Raw genomic sequence first — 25407 nt, 5'->3', positions numbered from 1 at the left:
TGTGTGTGTGTGTGTGTGTGTGTGTGTGTGTGTGTGTGTGTGTGTGTTTTGAGGAAGCATGGGGAGGAGGAGAGGGAGAATCCCTGGGGCTTGATGGCCACCCAGTGTAACTAAATATGTGGGCTTCAGGTTCAGTGAGAGGCTGCCTCAAGAATACGGTGGTGGCACGCCTCTAATCTCACTACTTTAAGGCAGAGGTAGGTGGATTCCTGTGAGTTTGAGGCCTGCCTGTTCTTTTTCTTCTTCTTTTTTCTTTCCTTTTTTTTTTTTTTTCTTTCCTTTTTTTTTTTTTTTTTTAAAGACAGGGTTTTTCTGTGTAGCCCTGGCTGTCCTGGAACTCACCGAACTCACTCTGTAGACCAGGCTGTCCTGGAACTCAAAGAGATCCACCTGCCTCTGCCTCCCAAATGCTGGGATTAAAGGTGTGCGCCACCACTGCCTGGCTGCATCCTGTTTTGTTTTGTTTTGTTTTGTTTTGATGTAGAAAGAAACTGAGAAGGACCCCTCACATCAACTTCTGGCTTCCACGTATGTGTCCACACACATGTGTGCTCACAAGTGCACACACATGCACACACACATTGAAGCCTTTGTTAAAGGCTTCCATTTGTTTTTATGCTCTTAAGTGCCTACCTGCCCACTGGGTCCCTGACTCTTCACTGGCAACTTTTTTTTTCAAATAAAGTTATTTCAAGGAGCGTTTTAGAAAAGTTGTTTCTTAGCCTTGAACATAAGGCATTAAACTGGATGTGATAGTACATGTCTGTAATCTCAGCTCCAGGAAGCTGAGGCAGAAAGACTGAGAGTTCAGTGTTAGCCTCATCTGGACCCTGTCTCAATCTCAAAAACAGGGAAGGGGAGAAAGGAGGATGATATAATATATATCGTGTGCGTGTGTGCTATACATACATGCATGCATGCATACGTACATACACGAATAAGCTAGAGTAAGATGGGCTGAGCTGAAAGCACGGGATCATCACTTGATTGCACCGTGCTTTATACTCCTCTGCATGAGCAGTCGGTGGCTAGTAAATGCAGAGATGGTGGTGCTTCGTGCAGTGGCGAAGCTGCTAGACTTTGTCATCAGAATGTTGAGAGCAGGACTCGGCTGGGCTTTGCACGGGGTAAGGTGGCTTGTTGAAGTGCATGCTGATCGGGGTTACAGTGAGGATCCTCCTACTGCTGAAGGCCAGGAATAAAATATGCTGGCTTAAAAGATGTACAATTTGGACTTGATTAATTTTCATGCCATGTACAAAATAGTGGGTCTTAGCCAGGCATGGTGTCGCATGCCTTTAATCCCATCACTCAAGAGGCATTAAAAAAAAAAAAAAGTATGTTTTTCTGGGGAGTTTTATAAATGGAACAGCAATCACAGACCTCTTTTATACTCCAGACTCATAAGTGGGGCAGTACAATTTGCATCAAGCATAGATCACTTTAAAGGCTGGGAATTTCCAAAGTGCTTTTTGGTCACCTTGTATTCGAGGGGCTGGTCAGACAGAGCCTGATGTCTTTGGAAACAAGTGGATGTTCAGTTTTAGGGTAGGCTAAAATACCTGCTCCTTTTATTCTCGCCCACTACAGGTTTCCTTATTGGCCACTTTCTAGAAGCCATCTTCAAGCTACTGGTGTATATGTGTTAGTTTTAAGCATCAGTTAGTTTCCAGATAGCATAAAGCAGATGTAGGTTTTACCTTTTTTCCATTTTCAAGCCCTCTGGAAACTAGCGTGTATAGCCATAGGGTCTGTTCCTGTTTTTCATCTGTTGTAGAAAAAAAAAAAAAAGTACTAAAGGCTGAAATGGCTAGGCAAAGGTAATGGATAAGTTCATTATCATGTAGCAGTGCTTTTCAGTGTTTTGGGTACAAATAGTTCTTGGTGGTGATCAGTATCACAAAAGGCATCTAAGAATATATTTAATTCATGTTAGTTATAGTAGCTATATTTAGAGGTAGGTATTTTCGTGTTTTTTTTTTTTTTTTTTTTTTTTTTTATGATGATGGTCTGGGAGAATAGCTCGTAGAATGTTTCCCTAGTAACATGAAGCCCTAGGTTTTATCTCTAGCACCACATAATCCAGGGATGGTGGAGGCAGGATTATTATTGGCTATATAGAGACTTCAAAGCCAGCCTGTCTCAAAGGGAGAGATAAATTTTGCTTGAGGTTTTGAAACACCAGGAAATTTCTAATACATACTTATAAGACTATGACAGACCACATAGAAAGACCCTGTCTCAAGGATGGGGGAGGGAGAGAGAATATGAAAATGAGTTATAATGGCTCCCCAGAGCCAAATTGGATCAGTTAAGAACGGAACCTGCCAAACTTGGCTGGAGTTGTGAGGTTACTGTGGACTTGTAACTGGCTGCTGTAGCCCAGTTACTAGCCCAACTTCTCTGCAAACCTCATTGTTTAGAGAGTTTTAGCTAGTTGTGTGATGAGGACTTTTATTTTGGTTCACCAGTCAACCACAGACAATTGCTTTTCCTGTGTTTCCAAGATACTCAAACAAGGTAGGTGGTTTTCCTTTTCACATTGGTAGCAAAGGAACTCTGATGTTTGGGTGTTTTTGTTTATTTATTTATATATATATAAGTGATCGTTTCTATGCACATCAGAAGGGGGCACCAGATCCCATTATAGATGGTTGGGAGCCACCATGTGGTTACTGGAAACTGAACTCAGAACCTCTGAGCAGCCAGTTCTCCTAACAGCTGAGCCATTTCTTCAGCCCCATCAAGTGTTTTATGTTTTACTACTGTGATGAGCTAGCTGGGGCATTTTCTGTGCTTCAGTAATAGTGCCAGAGCTCTTACTCTTGGATGCTCACGATCTGACTGGGAGACTTCTGCCTCTCTAGACCTTTGCTCCTTTTGGTGACTACTAAGACTCAAAGGTGGCAGAGTTGCCTGATAATCCTGAAACTGAAAGTGTGCTCCATGGATTTGGATGCTCACATAAGTGCTGTTAAGTGCTTCTCTCTCACCTGCAGACTCGTGTGTTGTCTTTCTAGTTTATGAAAAATTTGTTGTTGGTTTTTTGGTTTTTTGTTTGTTTGTTTTGGTTTGGTTTTTTGAGACAGGGTTTCTCTATGTAGCCTTGCCTATCCTGGATCTCACGCTGTAGACCAAGGCGTGGTGGCAAAGACCCTTACTTCCTGAGCCATCTCCTCAGCACTTGGTTTTTAAATTTGTATTTGTTTATGTGTATGAGTGTTTCCTGTGAGCATTATGTGTGTATACTACATAGGTACCTGGTGCCCACAAAGGCCATAAAAGAACACCGGATCCCTTGGGACTCGAGTCACAGAAGGCAGAAAGCTGGTACATGGGTTCTCGGAACTGCACCTTGGTCCTCTGCAAGAGCAGTGTTTTGTTTTGTTTTTTTGTTTTGTTTTGTTTTTCTTTTTCATTTTTCAAGACAGGGTTTCTCTGTGTAGCCTTGGCTGTCCTGAACTCCCTCTGTAGATCAGGCTGGCCTTGATTTCACAGAGATCCGCAATGCCTCTACCTCCAGAGTGCTAGGATTACAGCTGGGCGCCACCCACAGCAAGCACTCTTAAGTGTGAGCCATCTCTTAAGGCCCAGCACTCTCTTTTTTAAATAGTGGTCCAGGGGTATGGACTACTTGGTACAAGTAGCAGAAACCTAATTTCAGCAAATTTACCTAATTGTAATTTGTTTTACAGATGGCTGCTCTTCTGTCTTTGAGCTGAGTTTCTCCTCAGGCTTCCTTTTGTCTCTTTGTGGCATCCAGCTTTTCCATATGGTTAAAAACAAAAACGTTTTCAACTCTGTAATTTTCTACTTGTGCCACCTAGAAGGACTCGGTTCCTGCATGGGTTCCAAGACTGGTTTTACAAGGTGGTTGTTCCTGTGATAACTGTTTGCTCTGGGCACTGTGGTTTTCTCATGCCAGGGGGTGGGCAGGTCCACTTATAGCTTGTCACCTCTGAACCCTGTGAGCTAAAATGATTTCAGCTATTCCCAAACAGTGACCTTTGGATCCTCAGCTAGGACAGGGACCACCACTCTTAAGGCTTCTATGGTTTCCCTCTTAGTTTTATTTCTGGGTTTCTCGGGTAGAATTAAAAGCAGGCTTTTCTTCCTCAGACTCCAGGCCATGCGTAGATAACAGGTCCAGTTGGCAGCATTAGAGTTTGCTCTTTGTCCACTTCCATAAAGAAGGCTGGGCCATATCAAAGTAAGGACTGCACCTCCTGTTCTCCAGGTCAGCATTCCAGGGGATGGAAGAGCCAAGTTTTGGCAGCTGCTCCAGCATCACCCCCACTGGGTGCTGTCAGTGGATCTCCTTAGGAAAAGGAATGCAGGGCTGGAGTTCTTGTCTGCCATCTCAGGACACCCTAAAGAGAACCATCAGGCCCTGGCTCCCATTCATAAATAACTGCTCAACCCCCCCCCCCCCCCCGACAGCTTTCTCTGTATAACTGCCCTGCCTGTCCTGGAACTTGTTTTGTAGACCAGGCTGGCCTAGAACTCACAGAGTTCTGCCTGCCTTTGCCTCCTGAGTGAATCCTTTTGTTTTTAACATGAAAAGACAGCTAAACTCATATTCCAAAAAAGAGTGCTTATACCAAAATTCAAATGTTACAGTTAACATTAAGCAGCTGACCTGCTTAAATTCAAGACCACCCCCATACACACATACATATTAGAACTAGGTAATTTGTGAGATAGCCTAGTGACAAAGAAAAAGAAAAGTCTATTACAAAAGTGTGGCATCTCAACGGGGCAGTGTTATCTAGGAAACTAGCAACTCTCATACACATTTTTGTGGGTACATGTGACAGCTCCTATGGAAACACTGTAGTGAGGGTATAGATCCTAACAAAGCCAGAGGACACAGAGACAGAACTTCTTCAGAAACACAGTGGACACCAAGGTTTGGGTTCTGTAATTTTTCACTAAATAATAGATATGAGCATTTTTCTGTGTCACAGATTTCTCTTAAGGTCTGTGTTAATACATATATAACATTTGTTGTTGAGCTGTGTCTCAGTTTGTTTCAGTTTTTAGAATATTAGAAATTTGAAGCCATATAGTCTAAGTATGAATTACCTTTATGCTTTCCCATAGGGCTATTTGAGGGGAGGAAGGGACCAAGTGTATGTGTGAGTGTGTGTGTGTTTTGGGGGGGAATAAGGGAAACTGGTATGAGTGAATATGAGCAAAATACAATGTTACACATGTATGAAAATGACAAAGAAACCTGTTAATTTAATAAATAATACTGTTAATTTAATAAATATTCTTTAAATAAATTATTTTTTAAGAAAGCTTATACTAACATTTCTCTCTACTAGCAATGGATGATGAAGATAATTTTCACAGTCTTTAGATGTGAAATTATAGGTATGAGTATGTGCATGTGAACGCAGGTCTCTGGAGTACAAAGGCATAGATTCCTCTGTAGCTGGAGTTACAGGCAGTTGGGAGCTGCCCAAGGTGGGTGCTAAGAACTGAACTCAGGGCCTTTGCAAGAACAGTAGGTGGTCTTAACTGCTGGACTCCTTTTTAGATTTCTTTTTTTAATCAAATTTTTCACTACTGGGAATTGACCTCAGGGCTTTATACAACTGCAGTGCCATTGAGCTATATTCTCAGCCCTAAAATATTTTTGTTTTAGCATTTTTTTTTTTTTTTTTGGAGGCTGAAGAAATGGCCCAGTGGTTAAGAGCACTGTCTACTTTTGCAGAACACCCAAGCTGGGATCTCAGCACCCAAATGGCAATTCACAGCCCTAGGTGACTCCATTTCCAGGGTTCTATGCCCTCTGTTGGCCTCTGCAGACACCAGACACCCATGTGGTACTTTACATACTTGATAGGCAAAGCACATCTACAAATAATTTTTTTAATTTAAAAATAAGATAATTATAAACTATTATTATTAGTTTTTTGAGACAGGATCCTGTTATGTAGCCCAAGTTGATCTTTTACTCATAATCCTCTTGCCTTTTCCTCTAAAGTGCTGGGACCATAGGCATGAACCACCACACCTGGCCCTCCAGTTTCAAAATTTGTTGAATAAAAGAGATAGACTTTAAATGATATTTTTATTGTGAAGAAAAATTTGGAGTTAGACTTTTTATCAATTTCCTCAATAACAGTAGCTTCAATTTATATGATTATAAATTATATTGGAATCTTGATTTTTTTGAAGTAAACTGCTCTTTGAAAAAAGATTTTTTTTAAGCCAGGTGCAGTGGCGCATGCTTGTAACCCAGCACTTGGGGAGGCAAAGGCCAATTTCTGTAATTCAAGGCCAGTTTGGTCTACAGATTCGAGTCTAGGACAGCCAAGGCTACACAGAAAAGCCCTGTCTTGGGGGCGGGGGGAGTCTCCTGGCATGAGAAGTAGTTGTTACTCTTTTCTAGTATGGATTCTTAAAAGATGCCAGGGAGTTACAGAGTAAAAGAGACCCAAGAAAAGGAAGCCAGAGATCTGACCAAACCGCTCCCCTTCATTGTAGGGGAAGTTCCCCATGGATTGTTTCAGAATTTTTTGTCATGTTAGATTGACCTGTTGGTCTGTGGGAAGGATCAACACTTAGGATAAAGCAACTTGGCTCTTGTCTGGAGATGTGCTCTCGTATGAGAACATAGGCCTTCATATGTTTTCTTTTTCCTTCCCTCCCTTCCTTCCTTCCTTCCTTCCTTCCTTCCTTCCTTCCTTCCTTCCTTCCTTCCTTCCTTCCTCCCTCCATTCCTCCCTGCCTCCCTCCCTCCTTCTTTCCTTCCTTCCTTCTTCCTTTTTTGCTTGTTTGTTTTTTTAAAACAGGGTTTTTCTGTGTAGCCTTGGTTATTCTGGACTTGCTTTGTAGACCAGGCTGGCCCCCTGAGTGCTGGGATTAAAGGCGTGTGCCACCACAGCCAGCAACCTCGGTTTCTTCATCTGGAAGATGGATGGCCATATGAAGGATGATTTTGAGGGCAGGAGTTTGTGATTATACATGCCCAGGGTGAAGGAGAGGATTGACAACCAGATACTCTCTCTCTTGTTGCAGAGTTTTGCAAGTGCCAGCACAGTAACACTGCCTGAAACCTTGTTGTTTGTTTCAACCCTGGATGGAAGCTTGCATGCTGTCAGCAAGAGGACGGGCTCCATCAAGTGGACTTTAAAAGAAGGTAATTTGGATTGTCCCCGAGTGACACAGAAACTTGCTTAGCTGCTGCCAAATAAACTTCTGCTCAGAGGGTGAGTTTACAGCCTGAACTGTTATGACTCCACTGAAGGCAGCAGACGAAGAAGCTATCTTATCTCTAATGCTCCATTGCTTCTGTCCTGACTCTGAGTTTGACTAGCTGTAGGCTTTTCTATTCATAGTTCTGGCTGCTTGGGCTTTCTAAAAACCTGCTGCATTGGTCTGTTAAGTTCTGATGATTAGAGTCTTCTGATCATAATTGCAGAAGATACCATCTCAACAATTCAGATTACTCTCTTGCTTTTTATAGAGCCTGAAATAACCAGGGCCTGTAAGAGTTGACACTCACCCAACTTACCCAACCATGGTATCTGAACCATGAACTGTTGAAACAAGGCTTGTTTCTCATTTATCTTTCATGTTCCATCTTGCGATCTATCATTTCCTTCTACAGCTCTACAGCTGGAGAATTCATCCTACTTAAGTGATTCCAAAGTGATTGTCCCAGACAAAGCCATGCACATCTCAAATTCAGGGATTTTTTTGTGTCCTCTGTTATTCTGTCCATTATTAATTCTTATTTGGTCTTAATTCAGGTCCAGCTGGTGTGTTTTCTTTCATCATTTCTTCATGTCTTATTATTTTCATGAGCACAGCATTAATTTCCCTTTGTTAAGCAGTCTTTTTTCCAGATGGAAAAATATTGTCATACGTCAGAAGGTCACACATCATTCTGTCAGTACTGCAACAAATCTGCTTCCCATCATAGTCTAGGGCAGCTCAAATACTACCATCATCCTCCCTCACGTGTTTGGGCCCTGAATGGAGCAGCAGAACTTTGAGGCACCCAAAGAGCCAGGACTATGAGAAGTGAGTGCCCAAAGATGGTTCTTAGTGCCATCTTTGTATTGCAGGTTCTGAGAACCCACGTGTGTGGTCTCTACTTCACAGTTAAGCCTTTTAGTGTTTTAAGATGAAAGCAGATTTTTTTTTTTTAATTTCAAAAATGAGAATCAACAAGTCACAAAGGAATGAAATATTTTAGCCATTGAATATTGGGGCCTGTCCTTCCACTTAGTGCTTCAGGGGAAGACATCTTTGCTACTCAAGCCGCCCTGTTCTTTCCCCTGCTCATTGCACACAGGTCATTCTTTTACATGTAGCCTTTGTTGTGCCCAGCACAACTGGAGCTTGTCTTGTCTGTTACTTACTCAAATACATCAGTCTGTCTTTCCCTGTAACTTAGAGATGTAATGAAAAAACAGAGGTAGATTCTTTCATTTAATGTGTATTAAGAGAACCTTAGCCTGCGAAAGATACTGTATGGGACATTAAGTAAAAAAAAAAAAAGGTGTGGGAGATACTTTGTCCTCAGGGCACTGATAGTGTGAAGGGAGCAAAGACAGCTTCAGTGTAGAACGAGGGTCTGTAACTGCCGAAAGAAGGGTATGGCAATGCTCCATGGAACTGCATGCATTTGGGCAGAGGGTATTTACTAGTAAAATGATCGTTTCAGAGGTGGGGCATGGCTCTGTATGTGGGAGGTTGGGGTTTCATTTGGGATGGAGGCCTGATCCCCCCCGCCAAAAAAAAAAAAAAAGAGAGAGAGAGACTTGCAGGGCTTGGGGAAAGGACTGGTGCATGGGGCACACTAGAGGTAGAGAGTGGGAGGGCCACCGGGTGTGTTGAGCCTGATTGATTAACCAGGAAATTGGGAGCATTTAGCATATTTGAACAGGTGAGTGACTCATCAAATGTTTAACTTTTGAATTAATCCAGCAGTAGCCTGTGTAAGAAAACTAGAGACAGGAAAGCAACCTCAAAACAGAGTAGGGAGAAAACTATGCATAGATAGATAGACTCAGTAGAATCTACTCACTGATACCTACGAATTTCGGAGAGGATTTTTAAAAACCATTATTTATTTTCTTATTCATTTATTTATGTTTTTTTTGGGACAGAGTTTCTCTGTGTAGCTCCTGGCTATTCTGAACTTGTTCTGTAGAACAGACTGGCCTTGAACCCACACAGATCCATCTGCCTCTGCCTCCCAAGTGCTGGGATTAAAGGTGTAGGCCACCACCACCTAGCAGAGAGGAACTGTTAAATGACACTCAAGAATGTATTAACAATACTTAAAATCTAATCATTTAAAGTAACATCTACCTTGTTGTAGATCTCATTGCTAAAAATGAACTGAGGAGGGCCTCCTGTAGTCTAGACTGTCCTCAAACTCCATGTGTAGCTAATGGTGACCCAGAACACTTGATTTCCTGTCTGTACCTTCCAAGTGACAGGAGTATAGATGTAGATCACCAAGCCCAGTAGCACTACATTTTAAAACTAAATTAAGGCCTGGATAGCAGTAGCTTCAATTTATGTTTCTGTATAATGGTGGCAACATTGATACTATGAGTTGAAAATATAATTTTAATCTTATGGTTAAATATTTCAAAATTGGCATATCTAAACTATTAATATACAACTATATTATGAATTTATGGACTTCATGTACCAGTTCATAAGAACTGTTAAAGACCCTGAAGATACATCGAGGGAATAAAACAGGAGAAAAACTCTCTTGCTTGAACTCGAAGTTACAAGTCTAATAGAAACACAGACAGGAAAAAAGTTAATGGTGAAAAGAACTGTGAAGAAAAACAGAGCAGGAAAGCAGATTGGCACAGGGGCTGGGGTAGGGTTGAGGGACTGCACTTTTCAACAGGCCCCATAGAGAACATGCCATTTGAGCCAGAGCTCAGGGAGACAAGAGCTTTTTGTAGTGAGAAAGTATGATGGGGTGTTACTGTTTGAGTTTGGGATTATCTCCCACAGTCTCATGCCCGCGGCTGGTAGTGCTCTTTTGGGAGGTTGCAGAAACTTTATAGAGTTTCCTGGCTGCTGAGGATGAGCCCTGAGGGTTATAGCTGGACCTTACTTCTTTATTGGTCAACATGGTGTTACCAGCAGCCTCCCATTTCACTCACATGGACTAAGCTTCTTCTTCTGTCCTGCCTTCCCATGGTGGACTGTATTCTCTATATCATGAGCTAAGAGGTGGAGAGATGACTCAGTGGTCAAGAGCATTGGCTGCTCTTCCACAGGGTCTGGGTTTGGTTCCCAGCACCCAAATGGGGATTCAATCATCTGTAATTCTAGTTCTAACAGATCTAGCATTCTTTTCTGGCTTCCACAGCACCAGGCATGCCATGGTACATAAAGTAAAATGAGGCAAAACAAAACCAATCCTGTGAGCCAAAATAAATCTCTTCCCCCTTAAGGTACTGCTGTCTGGTATTTTGTCATAGCAATGAGAAAAGTAACTGAAATACAGGGTAAGGGTTAAAGTTTCCTCGATTGAAGAGCGTTGGAATGTATAGTGTGGCAGGAGTGGAGCATGTGAGGTAAACTGAACTTGGATAGATGCAGGGACCAAAGAGGGTGTAAGGGACCCTGCTCAGCCTTCATATGCTCTATTATAAAGGAACCCTTTTGCTTCCAGAAACAAAGTTCATAGACGGTGACTTTCATTGTTTTACAATTGGTAACCTAAAACTGAGTATAGCAGGAAAGTTAACTTTTAAAATTGAATTAGGATTTTGTTATACAGCCCAGGATGGCCTCAATTTTGTGATCCTTCCCACTTTAGACTCTGTAGTACCGATATTATAAACACATAATACCTTGTTCAGAAAAGTAATTTTTAATAACATACAGAGTTTACCCTGTAAATACTTCGCCATGCATCTACGAGAGACACTCTGCCTGTGAGTAAATGCTGGGTTTGTTAATAGAGATGAAGATCCCAACAGAGCCATGGGGATGGACTTCATGGTAGTGCTCCACATAAAAGAAGCACAGTCCTGACTTGACACATAAAGCAGGTATGATCTGATTAAATTCAGTATATTATATCATACGGAATAGACTTTTGTGCCTATGTGTAAAGCATAGTGGGAGCTTAGGTAATTACTAAAGGTTTTTGTCCTGTGTGGGTGTCTGGCAAATCAGAGTAGTGTGTCTGGTGTTCAAGACTACTTAATGGCTTAGAGTGGTGGCGTAAAACTTTAATCCCAGAATTTGGGAAGCAGAGGCAGGCAGATCTCTGAGTTCAAGGCCAGCCTGGTCTACTTAGTGAGTTCCAGGACAGCCAGGATATGTCTCATAAAAAATCCCTGGCTCCCAAATCCCTATGGCCATCAGAAAATGTGCTCACAGATTTCTGAGCACTCCCTAGTAAATTGTATCTCCTTACCCAATAAAGAGTGCCAGAGCAGGCCTGGTGGCCGGTGGAAGGACATTGAAAGAAATGGAAGAATCCAAGCATAGTAGAGACATGCCTGGGTATTACAGATAGAATGTGCCCTTGCCAATTCTAGATCTTGGATGGATCCTTAAGCTCCAGTGTAATGGTATGTGACTGTGGCACTTTACAAATAGTGTTAGGATGAGACCCCACCTTGTGTTAGTACCCTTATGAGAAGAGGAGAGACCTTTGTATCTTTGCGTCTGTCATGTGAGGGTGCAATGAGAAAATGTCTCTAGCCGTGAAGAGACTCCTCCACAAGACTCTAGCTCTACTGGCACCCTGATCTCAGAATTCCAGCCTCCAGAACTATGAAAAATAACTGTCAGTTGCTTAAGTCCTCCAGTCTGTGAGGTTTTTACATATTTTTTTTTTTTATTTTTTTTTGGTCAAGCAAACTAGGGTAATTGGTTTCCTCCAATTGGAGGATGAGCAGGTGCTGTGTTGAATGAGCATGAACTGGTGAGGCTAGGAAGAAGTTGGGCCGTTAAGCAGCAGTGTACTGCAAATGTACACACAAGGGAGAGTCCTAGCTGGGGCCTGAGACAGTTGAGTGGATGGGAGAAACCTGTGAGCGCAGGCACAGCCTTTTACCCATCAAACTAATGTTCTTCAGAGTATATATCTGGGATTTTCTGTGATTCCATTTCATGGTTTCCTAACTGTTTACTTTTTTTTAGGAGCCAAAAATCTAAAAATATTTTCCCCCAATTTCCACACTGGTTTTTGGCAGGTACAGTTGCTCTCAACCAAACACATGTTGCTATTCCCAGAAATAGAGGTCTCTTGTGCCAAAGTGGGGAATTGTACCTCGTAGAAAAAATGAGGCTAGCTTGTTTTTGGCACTAAGGTGCATTGTGACATTTGCGTTAGGTGTAGTCTTCCCAAGTCTGGTTTTGTGCCTCAGCAATCTCCATTTGGCTCTGAAATCTCCCCAGTGATCAATCAGGCTTGTGTATGTTCCCATTTCTGCACCTTGAGACCAGATGCCAACTGCTGTGGTTCTGATGCTGCTGCTGCTGCTAGTGGTAGTGGTGGTAGTTGGTAGTGTGGAGGTGGTTAGTGTGGAGGTGGTGGCCGTGGCAGTGGTGGCAGCGGCGGCAGTGGCAGCGGCAGCGACACACTCCTTTAATGCCAGCACTCTGGTTGCAGAGGCAGGCAGAGTTCAAGGCCAGCCTGGTGTACAGAATGAGTTCCAGTACAGTTAGAGCTACACAGAGAAACCCTGTCTCAAACCAACCAACCAACCAACCAACCAACCAACCAACCAACCAACCAACCAACCAAAAACCCCAAAGCTCGAGTTGGCCCTGCTGAAGTTTAATGGACTCTTTAATATTCCTGAGACTGGCTTAGGGCTCCTTGTTCTGCTGCTGCTCTTTGACACTCAGTTCTTCATCACATTACAGTTCTTCTTTAGTAGCCCAATCATATTTCCTCCCTCTCTTTTCCAGTAATGGTGGGTACAAAGGACTGGGTCCAATTTAGAATCATTCTAAGCATATGGCTCCTCTTCCAGCCAGATGCCCCTCGAGTCCTGTGAGTGGTTAATACTGGAGATTCTCACAGAGGTTAGAACAAAACTACTTAATTGCAGTTTGAAGACAGACTTGTACAACCGCATGCCTTTTCTTTTCTAAATGGATGCTTCTTTTCGTAGTCTTCCTACGCTGACAGCCGTGCCCTGAGTCTAAAACAGAGTGGTGCTCTCTGCTGTCCCCTTACTGTCCAGCTGGTTTGATAATCGGGTCCTGTTGTGCAGGTTCAAGAAGCACCTTCCAAATCTGCTTGTCCCTCCTCTCAGTCCCCAGTTCCAAATCGGAGCCAGGCTGTGGCAGCCACCTTCTAGATTTCTGTGGCAGTCTGCTGACTGTCATCCTCACTCCTCACGTTCTCTTGCTTGCCGTAGCCTCTCATTTGCCTGTCATACTGCCATCAGATTCACCCCCCACGCACACTTTACTTAGACTACAGCACAGCTGTGTCTGAAAGACAGTTGTGCTGCCTCCGGTGCTTGCCACCAATATCCATGTAGATAGTGTCACCTGTGCACAAAGAGAAGAAAGGGAGCACGAGCATCCTTGGTGGGCTTTTTAGTTATGGCTACTGCCCCATGGGTGCGCTCTCACCCAGGGGTGTGCGTGTATAGTGGTCTGATGTTGACATCAAGGTGTCTTCCTCAGTCATTTCTCTACCTTCTGAACATGAATCTTACTAGTTAGGCAGGACTGGCTCATGGCCAACAAGCCCCTGGAGTCCATCTGTTTCCGGCCCCTCCCCTTCCCCAGTGCTGAGGTTATAGGTGCTTAATGCCCAGCCCAGCTTTTTCCTGGACCCTGTATTTTAACTTTTTAAGTATGTGGTATGCTTGTGTATGTGGGCGTAGGTGCACGCGTAGATGTGTATGGGTGTGTGTGGAGGCCAGAGAGTGATGCTGAGTGTCTTTCTCAATGGGTCTTTGCTTATTTACTCATACAGGATCTCAGTGAACCTGGTACTTGCAAGTGTAGCTAATCTAGCTACCCAGCTTGCCCTGTGAGTTCCCCGTTTCTGCTCCTGACACTGGGATTACAGCAGGCTTTTTAATATGGGTGCCCGTGATCCAAACAGTACTCCTCACCCTTGCACGGCAAGTGCTTTATCCACACAGTCATCTCCCTAGCCCTGGGTTTTTACTTTTTAATAGGAAAGATTTTGGGAGAAGTGGGACATACTGGGGGACAAAATGATGGACCTTGTGCTTGTTAGCTAAGTACCCTACCACTGTGCTAAATCCCTAGCCCCATATAAAATGTTTTCAGACATTTTGAACACAAAGGCACTCCTCAGTATACCCATGTCCTCACCTTAGCTTCCAGTGCAGCTCATGTATACCCTTGTTCGTTTTGTACCTGACTCACTCCCCTCCCTGCACTGTTTCACTTTGGGCTCTTCTCTTGTCAGCAAGTCCCTACCAGCAGATCTGGGCTTCTATGTGTATTCTTAGCCATGTAGTTGGTGTGTATCGAAGCACATTATGATTGTGGAATCATATGGATAAAATGCCTCCTTTTGCCTGAAACTGCAACCTGTTCCTAGTTGCCTTTGGGTGTCTGTGGCTTCATGTCACCTCCCTTTCACCCCATTGCATCTGTTCAGTTATGGGCATCCCAGAAGGCACTTAGGTGTGCAGTGTTTTCAGTTTCTTCATGATTGATGGCGACACCTAGATTGAGTTATTTCTGCTGAGATGAAGGTAAGTAAGAATATAGAGTTTGGCTGCTCCAGGTTTGGGCCATTTTCCTAATTGTTTGGATATGTCACATGATTGTCCTTGTCCAACATCATACTGTGGTGACCACTAATTTTCTACGAAGACAACTTGTTCTGTCCTTTCCAAGTAGTGGTAAGATTTAGACCATGAAGACCTTTTGATTAGACATTTAGACTTTGAGGGCCTTTAAAACTTGTACTTTACAGTATACACCTGGCTACTTTAAAGAGTGTAAGGTTTAGATTAGTTATGCACCTTTCCTCTGGGGAAAAATACTTCCCTAATTAGGTTGCTTGAATGCGTGAAATTTAGTTTTGAGTTGAGGAAAACATGACTGTTTCTTGCAATATTTTATATCAGAACATAGTATTAGAACACTAAGTTCGTTCCCGAGGAAACGGCAGTTGTTTATTGCACGCGGACCATCCCCTTGTCTCCTTGCTGTCTTGTCTGCTGGATTGAAGTCTCCATGTCACCTTTGCGCATTTCTTTCTTGTACTTTATTTGGTCAGGACTCTATTTTGCTGGTCTCTCATTCGTCTCACAATAGCTTAGGCCTGATTTAACTGAGCTGTTGCATCCCCGGTTGTATCCTTCCCCCCTGCTTTTGTTATTCCTTCTCCTGCTTTGTCCTTCATTTGTACTCTGCTGTCTGCTTGCCTGCTCATCTCGCTTTCATAGGACTGCATCACACTTCTCTTCATCTCAGAAGCTTCTAGTTTGGTCCTAGAGTTTGGTACTTTCTTGTCTGTTGTGACTCTGCTGGCAGTCTTACTCACGTTTTCCTGTCATTCTCATGCTGTGAGCCTGCTTTCTCTATGAAGGTATGGTGTGTGTGTGTGTGTCTGTGTTGAATATTCCAGCTCACACCTAGGAGAGCCTATGGCATGTAGTACATACTGTAGAAATGTTGTATGCCATAGGTACCCACTTCACAAGCCAGTGTCTTTCCTTTATCCCATAAAGTACTTAGCAGAACTAAGCTGATAGTAGATGCCCAGTATTTGGTTTTGAGATGCAGGTGAAAAATCTTAACAGATTATTGCTAGTAGTTGGATTTCTGTCCTTCTGAGAAAGAAAAAGAAAGAGGGACAAAGAAAGGAGTAAGGGAAGAAGAGTAAGTGTGTGTGGGTGCAGGGAGGGGGCAAAGCATTTGGGACTTCATCTCTGTTCTCAATTGTCTTTAAATGCCTTTTGAAAAGACCAGTCCAAAACATTTCAAATCATTTGGAGAGAGGCGCTTAAAGGGTGTCTGACCAAATGCCATAACATCTAGGTTGTTCTGGAGAAGTCTGTGGTCAGAGAGGAAGCTGGTTTCAGTGGTTATATGTGGAGCCTGATGGAGGTTGGAAGGTGAGGGCGTAGGAGGGCAGGCAGCACAGCCTGCGCCTCACCCAGGTGTGTCTAGATTCCCTAGAGAAGTTCTGGACATTTTGGCGCTCAGCTGGGAAGAGAATGGTCCCTCAGGACTCTTTGAGCAGCAGTAAAGGGAGCAATGCCTTCTCAGAGGTTCTCTATCGAAGGGTTCTTACTTCTGCCCACAGCCACCCCAGAGAAAGCGCGTCATCCTCAACTGCATTTGAAACAGTTAATTTCATGTTGACTGACTCCATTAAAGCCCTTTTCTATTTAGCTGACTTGTGTTGTTCCCCACTCCCCACCCCCCTACAGTATGGCAGTCCAACCAGCCAGTGCTAGGGAAGTCTGGATGGGGGTTGGGGTGTCTCTGGCATGCAGTTGCCCTGGGGAACTGGAGGAGCCTACCTCCAGAGTGTCTTACAGGTTAGCTGGGGATAAGAAAGCCTTTGTTTCCAGCCTGTAGGAAAGGATTTCCTGAAATAGCTTACTTTTTAGCCTTTTTTGTTTTTGTTTTTAATGTTTTCATTTTAGAAAAGTTTTTTATATATGCAGGAGTAAAGGGAACAATATCAAGAGGGCATCATATAGCCAGCGCCCAGCTACAGTGATGGTCAATACGTAATAGTCTGTCCCTCTCCTCCTCTTATTTCAAAGCAAGTGCCACATCATCTTATCCATAAATTTAAGTGATTTTTAAGTGGATGAATAAACAGTACCACAGTGCCTGGGCCACTGCTTTTAACTTGTACTACGTAGGTGTTCATGTGGGATTATCCTTTCCATTAGGAAAATTTGGCTGCATTCTACCTGTAGTGTTGTCTGTCATAAGTTACTGATTGCCTTTCATTCTACACATTCGTTGTTCACTGTGTATTAAGGGGGAAAAGGCCTGGGCAGCAGCCACTCAGAGGCTCACTCTCTGGTCAGCCAGTAGTTAATATGTTTGTTTTTTCTATTTGCTGTGTATATTTCCCATCAAACAAAATAGGTAGACCCTGGCCCAAAATACTTGGAATTCAGTGCAGTCCTTGAATAGTTGATACCAGGGAAGCAGCAACATGAAACAAAGTACTTGTCCCTTGAGAAACATAGGCAGTACGTCATGAATATGGACCTAGTGCATACAGCAGATGGTGTGTTTCTTATTCTCTGGAGAAAGGCTATTTGAATGGGGACGGAAGAGTGAGCTGAACACACACTAACGTCAAAGCCTGAGATGAGTTTAGGAAAGTTAACTTCTGCAAGACATCAGAGAGAAGTGGGCCTGTAGCAGACAAATATGAAACACAGGCTTGAAGAAGTTGATAGATAGTTTTAAATCTCAGGTTATGCTACATTCACTTTAATGATTTTATATATTTGTGAAGCTGTGTTTTTGGCAGTTGCTATGACAAAACTCAAATACCACATGACAGTCTATGTTAAATGGTAATGAGGGTGGCTGCAACCATTTTATTATAAGGTTTGAAAATTGTATAGTACTTGACAGCTACATACATTTAACAGTAAGTAATTATGATTAAAAATGAAACATTTTAACTTTTTTTTTTGCCCCATAGCATCTCCGCTATTAGACCCCAAATCCTAAGTTTCTCAGTCTTACTACTCTAGAAATGGGACATGGAAGTGCTATAAACATGTTTATAAATAATAAGTTAAGTACTTAAATACTTTTAAGAGCACTGGCTGCTCTTCCAAAGATCCTGAGTTCAATTCCCAGCCACCACATGGTGGCTCACAACCATCTGTAGTGAGATCTAGCGCCCTCTTCTGGTGTGCAGGCAGAATGCTATATAAATAACAAGTAAGTCTTTTTAAAAAAGTCTAGTTATAAGAGTTGGTTATAAGAGTTTGTCTAGTTTAAAGAATATACTCAAGTACCAAATTTCTTAGACCCATCTACTCAAGAAATGGGACTGTTAGAAATTTATTTAGAGCAATTGCTGAGACATGAAAGTGCTATAAACATGTAGGATGAGGAACTGACTTAAGCCACAGCAGTAGAAGGCGTTTGGTATATGGAGAAGGTGCCACTAGAGGAGTTTAGGCGAGAGAGGAGACACACAGATTCCTTTGTCAAGCCCTCTTGGGTAGCAAGTAGAATGTGGGTCTGATAGCCAGAGAAACTGAACTGGGGAGCTGGAGTGATGTTCTCTCTGACTCTCTGTCTCTGTCTCTCTCTCTCTGTCTCTCTCTTTCTCCTTTTTTTAAACAGGGTTTCTCCATGTAGCCCGGCTGTCCTGGAACTCACTCTATAGACTAGGCTGGCTTTGAACTCAGACTGGCCTGCCTCTGCTTCCCGAGTGCTTAAAGGCATGTGCTACCACTGCCTAGCAACTCTCTCTCTCTTTTTTAAGGTGATAGATGAAAAGGAGGTAAGTTCCAAAAAAATATTTAGTAAATCAGATTTACAAAACTTGGGATCTAATTGAATGGAAATATTTAGAGAAAGTAATACTAAAGACAAGAATGTTTTTAGATTACGTGACTGGTTAGTGCAGAGATACTAGTCCCTCCGGGGTTCCAGAGTGAGGAGCAGGTGCTAGGGCCTGAGCAGCTGGAAATGGAGCATTGTCAGTGCCAGATGGAGATCTGGTGAGAAGGATTTGCAGGTATCTGTGAGGTTTGCTCATGGAAGGGTTACTGTGACAGTGTGATCTTGACAGGGGAAAGGGCTAAGAAAGTATAGGTGAGAAGGTAGGCAGGGAACTTGGAGCAGTGCTTTCCTGAAGGGCCAGCATCACCTAGCATGTGTCACTAGAGCAAATTCCTGCCTCTCCAGACAGTCATTTTCTAGGGAGTGGGCTTAGAAATCAGCATTTCAAAAACCTTATGGGTAACTGTTGGGTGCTGTAGGTAGATGTGAAATACTACATCCACTTTGGAGAACTGTTTGGCAGTTTCTTGTCAGATGTAAATAATATGACTCAGCCATTCCACTCCTTAAATAGTTTCCCAGGGGGAAAAAATAGTTGAGATAGAAACACATACTCAAATGTTGGTAGTTTTATTCATAACAACCAAAACCTGGAAGTAACCAAGATTAATAGGTAAGCAAATAGTGGGGCATCCTTAAGGCAGAATTTTTGCTATTCAATAATTTTAGCCAATGATACAACAGGGATGAATTTCAAAAACATTGTACAATGAAAAAGAATCCCTACACAGAAGAATCTTCATTTGCCAAACTTAAGAACAAACAAAACAATATAACAGTGGTTGTCTGGGGGTGGGAAGTTTGGGGAGTATTGATTCCAAAGAGGTGTAAAAAAGTGTTTCGGGTAACCACGGAAATGTTCTATGACTGTGAATAACATGAGTTATGCATCTTTCCAGATTATCCAAACTATGTATTTAAATTTGATGCTTTTAGGAAAGAAAGGAGATCATGGACAGAAAGGGGTGAGGGCAAGGGGGAGGGTGGGGGCCATCCAGAGGCTTTATAGGCAGAGGAGAAGGAGCTGCCTAGGGCTCCGAAAATGGTGTGCAATATCCGCATATAGAGGATGGAACTGTCAGACAGCCATGGGTGAAAGGTGAGAAGTCTCAGCTCTTACACAGTCTCCTACATTTCACCTGTGAAAATGGAGGCAAGGAGTAAAGATCTGAAATACCAGAGATAAGCGGAGACAAAGGCCAACCAGGAAGTAGATAAATATCCTAATGACATGGGACTCAGCTGGTCATGTGTGTAACATAAAATTACCCCAGATGATTGCAGTGTTTTCTTTTTTGGTCTTTCAAGGCAGGGTTTCTCTGTGTACCCCTGGCTGTTCTAGAACATGCTCTGTAGATCAGGCTAGCCTCAAACTCACAGAGAACTGCCTGCCTCTGCCCCTGAGCGCTGGGTATGCCACCATGGAGCAGCTGGTTACAGTGTTTCGACAGTGTTCAGAGCCCTGGCTTGTGGAAAGGGGCTCACAGTTGCTGGGTAATTAGGAGTGATCACCAGTGTGCATGTGACCGAATAGGATGGAGGGAAATGAATGCCTTTAATCACTTCAGCAAGTGCACTGGACACTTGCAATGTGTCAGAGATCACTTTAGGTTGTGAGAATGTACAAGACCACAGAAGACAGTATCTAGAATCAGACACTACAATCAATAACAGAATACCCAGAACTTAGAGAGGGTCAAGTGCCATAGGGAAGATTCCAGCAGAGGATATAGGAAATCCTGGATGATAAAGGGGTCCTGGCAGACCTTTGAGGTATGACATTTGGTCAGAGACCTAAGCAGAGGGAAGAGAAAGGGCACTGAGGCAGAGTTAGGCTTGGCAGGATGTTGAGGGATACAAGGAAGCAGCATGCTGGGATAGGAGGAACTGGTGGGGGTTGGAAAAGGGAGGGAGTACATGTTAACTGGCCTGAATGGGCTAGGAAGCCGTCAAAGATTTTGAATCCCAGAAGTGTGATCTCATTAATGTTTTTGGGAGGATCATTCTTCTCTGTTTGAAAGCATTGAAATGAAGTCCCACCAGGCAGTGGTGGCACGTGCCTTTAATCTCAACACTTGGGAGGCAGAAGCAGGCAGATCTCTTGAGTTTGAGGTTAGTCTGATCTCAGGGAGTTCCAGGACAGTCAGGGCTACACAGAGAAACCCTGTCTTGAAAACACAAAAACAAACAAAAAGAAATAAAGACTTGACAATTACATAATCTGTATTTAACCCACATAAAGATGTTCCATGATGGGCTGGAGAGATGGCTCAGCAGTTAAGGGCACTGGCTGCTCTTCTAGAGATCCTGAGTTCAATTCCCAGCACACACAGGGCAGCTCACACCTGTCTATAACTCCAGGTCCAGGGCTTCTGATACCCTCACACAGACATACATCCCAGCAAAACACTAAGGAACATAAAATAATAAAGTTTTAAAAAGATGCTCCATGAGATTGGTATACATTGATAATAAGTAGTAAAGAAATTTATTTTAAGGCAATTATTTCATATAGATATAGTCTTCCCATTTGTTTAAAGTAGAGGCAAATTTGCATACCAATGAGATGGCAAAATTTGTTTTTTTTTAATGTAATTGGGTATGTGTATGACTGTGATATATGTCGATATATGTGTGTATGTACACATACACACACACGCACACACACAGAAGAGGCCAGCTTTGGGTATCCTTTATTGCTCTCTGCCTTCTTCCTCTGAGGCAGCATCTTTCCTTGAATGTGGAGCTTGCACTGTTTTTGTTAGGCAGCCAGCAATTCCCAGCAGTTCTCCTGTCTCTATCCCCTATCTCATGGGGTTAAGATGTGCTGGACATTTTACACACTTGTTACGTGGGTACTGGGATCCATACGCAGATCCTCATGGCTGCACAGCAGGTACTCTTAACCACTGAGTCATTTTTCTGGCTCCAAGAATTAAATCTTCGAAAAAGAGAGAGAGAATGTGTGTGGGGTAGGGGAGGGATTGCTGTCAATTTGTACTTATAATATGAAAATGTTCTTGTGTTACTTAGTACCATGTACAATGAAGATACACTATGAACATCAAAAAAAATTCTATAGCTAACCTTTCTAGAGAAGGGAAAAAGCTTAAACCTCAGCTGAACATTTGACACTGCAGGATGTAGAGCATCTTCAGCATTTTTCAGAGCTGATCACTATTTTGGTTTTATAACTGTCATTGTTGAGAACCCACTTCATACAAATCCGTAGTACAAAATGACAGAAGTGTATTTAGTGCCGTTTCAGAGATGGTTGGGAATTTTCTCCTAATCACAGGGCAAAGTTAAATGAATGATTTTTTTTTTTAATGAAACTAATGTCAGTGACTCAGTGATTCAAACAGCAGTTTTTGTTTTTTTTTAATATTTATTTATTTACTTTGAGATAAGGTCCCATTGTGAAGCCATGGCTGACTTGGAATTTGTTGTGTAGAACATGCTGGTCACAAACTCAAGGGATCTTGTCTGCCTCTGTCGCCTGATTTCTGGAATTAAAGGCCTGTGCCACCAAACCTGGCTCAAACATCATTTTTAAAAAGTACTATATAGAGAAATAATTCAAAGATTTTGTTTTTTAATTTTAATTTTTTTTTTACAATTTATTCATTATATATCCCAATTGAAGCCCCCTTCCTCAACTCCTTCCAGCCCTATCCTCCCTCCCTTTTGCCCCTAGCTCCTTCCCCTTGTCCACTGAAAGGGGGAGTTCTCCTTCTCTGCCATCTGCCCATAGCTTATCAAGTATTATCAGGACTTCCTGGATCCTTTTCCTCTGAAGAGGATTCAAACATTAATTTTTAGGTCGAACAGTTTAACACAATACAATCTAAAGATAATAGTATTTGATACATGCTAAAGAATGAGAGTAGGAAAATATTAAATGTTTTTGTTTCTGTAATTAATTACATTACATAATCTGCAATTAAGCCATAATGTAGGTGCTAGTTTTTCAACAGTACTTTATTTGGGGTTCCTTATGATTCTGTCTCCCTTCTCCACCCCAGTCCCTTCCCACACCTCAACACCAGGTAGGAGAGAAAGAAGGTTAGTGGGAAGAGAGGGCATAGTTCTCTTTAGCTGCTTCTTGCTGGTTAGGGTTGTCAGGTTCCTTAGGGCAAGTTCACTCTTTGTTTCTGGAGATCTCCAACTTCTAGTCAAACTGCATCAACAGCAACCAGGAGCAGCAGGTGGGGCAGCAGCGTTCTTCTTCCTTGAAGCCCCCTTCCCCTCTCTCTGGGCTCTGGCATTTATTCCCTCTCAGAGTCCTCGGAATTAAACTATCTGCACCTGGCAAAGAGCCCCTCTCAGAGCCTGCACGAGGCAAATAGTTCGCTCTTGTGGACCATCTGAATCAGTCCCACATCCCACACGTGGGATTAAAACAAAACATGTTTACATAACATAGCTAAGTTTTTAAAGACACCAAAACTTCCTCTACACCATAATTTTGTTGTTGTTGGTGGTAGTGGGGGTTTTGTTGTTTGTTTTTTTGAGACAGTCTCAAGTAACCCAGACTGCCTTAGAACATACTGTGTAGCTGGGGATGACCTTTGAACTCCTAATTCTCTTGACTGTATTTCCTCCCAAGTTTGAGTATTGTAGGTGTGCATGACTGTAATTGGCTTTAAACCTTTATCTTTCTATGAGAGCAGAAAACTGTATGTACAATAAAAATAATGTCATTCATAACATTTAGGCATCTCTGATTTGAGCCAAGGTGGTTTCAGGCAATATTAATTGATATTGTGTGGCATGATGGCATTCAAGATGCAAAGTATTTTTGAGTTTTTAGAACCAAGGCTGCAGTGAAATTGTGCAGTATAGCATGAGTTAGGGCTACCAAAACCACCCTGGTGTTCAGAAAACTTTCATTGTCGACAAATTGTTTCTGGCCCCCACATGCAGTCCTCTGTGGGTTTAAGAAGTTGGGTTTCGTTAGCAGTACAGGGCACTTAATCCTGGCACCTGAGGTTTTGTTTGTGTCTGTGTTTCTGTGTCTCTGTGTGTATGTGCTTTTTATGCTTTTTTTTGTTTGCTTGCTTGCTTGCTTTGTGCTCTTCTGTTTTGTTTTTTTAATTTGTCTTCCTTCCTTTTTTCCTCCTTCTCTTTCTTTTACATCCCCACCATAGTTACCTCCCTATCCTCTCTTCTCAGTCCCTCGCCATCCACTCCTTTTCCATTTCTCTTCAGAAAAGGGCAGGCTACCATGGATATCAACCAGCTATGGCTTATCAAGTTTTAGGAAGACTAGGTATCTTCTTTCCTATTAGGGCTAGGCAACCCAGTAGGAGGAAAGGATTTCAAAAGCAGGCAACAGAGTCAGGGACAGCCAGTCCCTGCTCCCATTGTTGGGAATCTCAGAAGAAGACCAAACTACACAACTGTAACATATGTACAGAGGGCCTAGGTCAGTCCCATGCAGGTGTCCTGATTGGCAGTTCAGTCTCTGTGGGCTCCTGTGAACACAGGTTAGTTGATTCTATGAGTTTTCTTGTGCTGTCCTTGATCCCATTGGCTCCTATACTCCTTCCTCCCCAGTTTGTTTTCTAAAGAGAGAAAAAAGGCATAGAGTTGGATGGGTGGGAATGTGAGGAGGATCTAGGAGGAGATGAGAGAGGGGAAAACTGTGACCAGAGTATATTATATGAAAAAAATTCAAAATAAACAAACTAACAAAAAAACAAAGTAAAGGGGCTGGAGGGATGGCTCAGTGGTTAAGAGCACTGATTACGCTTCCAGAAGTCCTAAATTCAATCTCAGTCAACCACATAGTGGCTCACAACCATTATAAGGAGATTTGGTGCCCTCTTCTGACATGCAGGTGTACATGCAGGCAGAACAGTGTACACATAATAAATAAATCTTGAAGAAGAGGAAAAAGAAGAAGAGGAAGAAACAGAAACCAAATATAAGGTATTCAAGAAGGCAGTCTTGGGTGAAAGACGGAATGAGTAATTTAGACAGTGGAGGCTGAGATACTGTTAGCACATAGAGGAAATGTCCAGTTGATTCTAAGAAATAACACTAGGTAGGGATGTATGCTCTCCCCTACCTTGTGGTTAGGGCTGGTTATAGAGAGGGGTGTGTACCCTAAGAGAGAGGAGAGCTTGAGTAAGAAATCCCTCTCCAGATGGAGCAAGGCAGCAGTCACTGCTGTGGACACAGGAGCATTTACACCTTCACCCTGCTGTGCTCACACAGAAGAATGTGTAGGCCTCAAGCTAGCACAGTATGGTAGCAGTAAGTGTGGTCTGACCTGACCCAGGGTGCTGAACACCAGCAGGTAGAGTTGAGTCCAGCAGCTGCCTCTTCCAGAATAACAGTTAGCAGGTCGGTTTCTCCCCAAGGTAATCTTAGAGAGCCCCAACATTGTTTTCAGTGGTGTTTCCTTATTGCTTACCAGTAACCTACCTCACCTTTACCTGGAGTTACACCCATTTTACCCTCTTTTTCTTTTTCTTTTTTTTTTTCTTTCTAGAAGTAAAACAGCTCAGTGAAGTTGGCATTCAACCTTATCTGGCTCCATGTGGATAGACTGGCCTATTTTGCAGGAGTATTTGCTTACAGTCCTACAGTTTGCCCAGGGTTTCTATTCATCAGCTGAAACTTGTGAGAAAGAATCTTGCCTGATATATTTCTTACTGGTAAACAAAAAAAAAAAAAAGCTTTTTCTGTTGAACCTTCATCACGTGTTTTTCAAGTGATGCTTGTTTTCATCTTTGTTGGGGAGTCACAGAAATATTTATCTTTAATGTAGAAAATGTAGAAAATTCAAAACACGTACAGAAAACAGTGAGAAGACTCTGGGATTTCGTCTCTAACAGGTCACCAGTTGGACACTGTTTGCTTCATCTGCCCCTC

At 42.6% G+C, this 25407-nt stretch overlaps 1 protein-coding gene across 2 annotated transcripts in view; it reads left to right on the top strand.

Moving 5' to 3' along the window:
* The window catches only part of Ern1 (endoplasmic reticulum to nucleus signaling 1), a 97766-nt gene that overhangs the window by 25988 nt on the left and 46371 nt on the right, over positions 1–25407 (top strand). For both annotated transcript variants that reach the window (XM_055592268.1, XM_055592267.1), the window contains exon 2: positions 7033–7153. In XM_055592268.1, the coding sequence (XP_055448243.1) occupies positions 7033–7153 (121 nt within the window). The remainder of the gene's footprint in view (positions 1–7032; positions 7154–25407) is intronic.

The sequence above is a fragment of the Psammomys obesus genome, unplaced genomic scaffold (assembly GCF_907164565.1).
Source record: "Psammomys obesus unplaced genomic scaffold, mPsaObe1.curated_primary_1811, whole genome shotgun sequence".
Lineage (NCBI taxonomy): Eukaryota > Metazoa > Chordata > Mammalia > Rodentia > Muridae > Psammomys > Psammomys obesus.
Note: the sequence above shows the minus strand (reverse complement) of the source record. Positions and strands in the feature narration are given on the sequence as shown.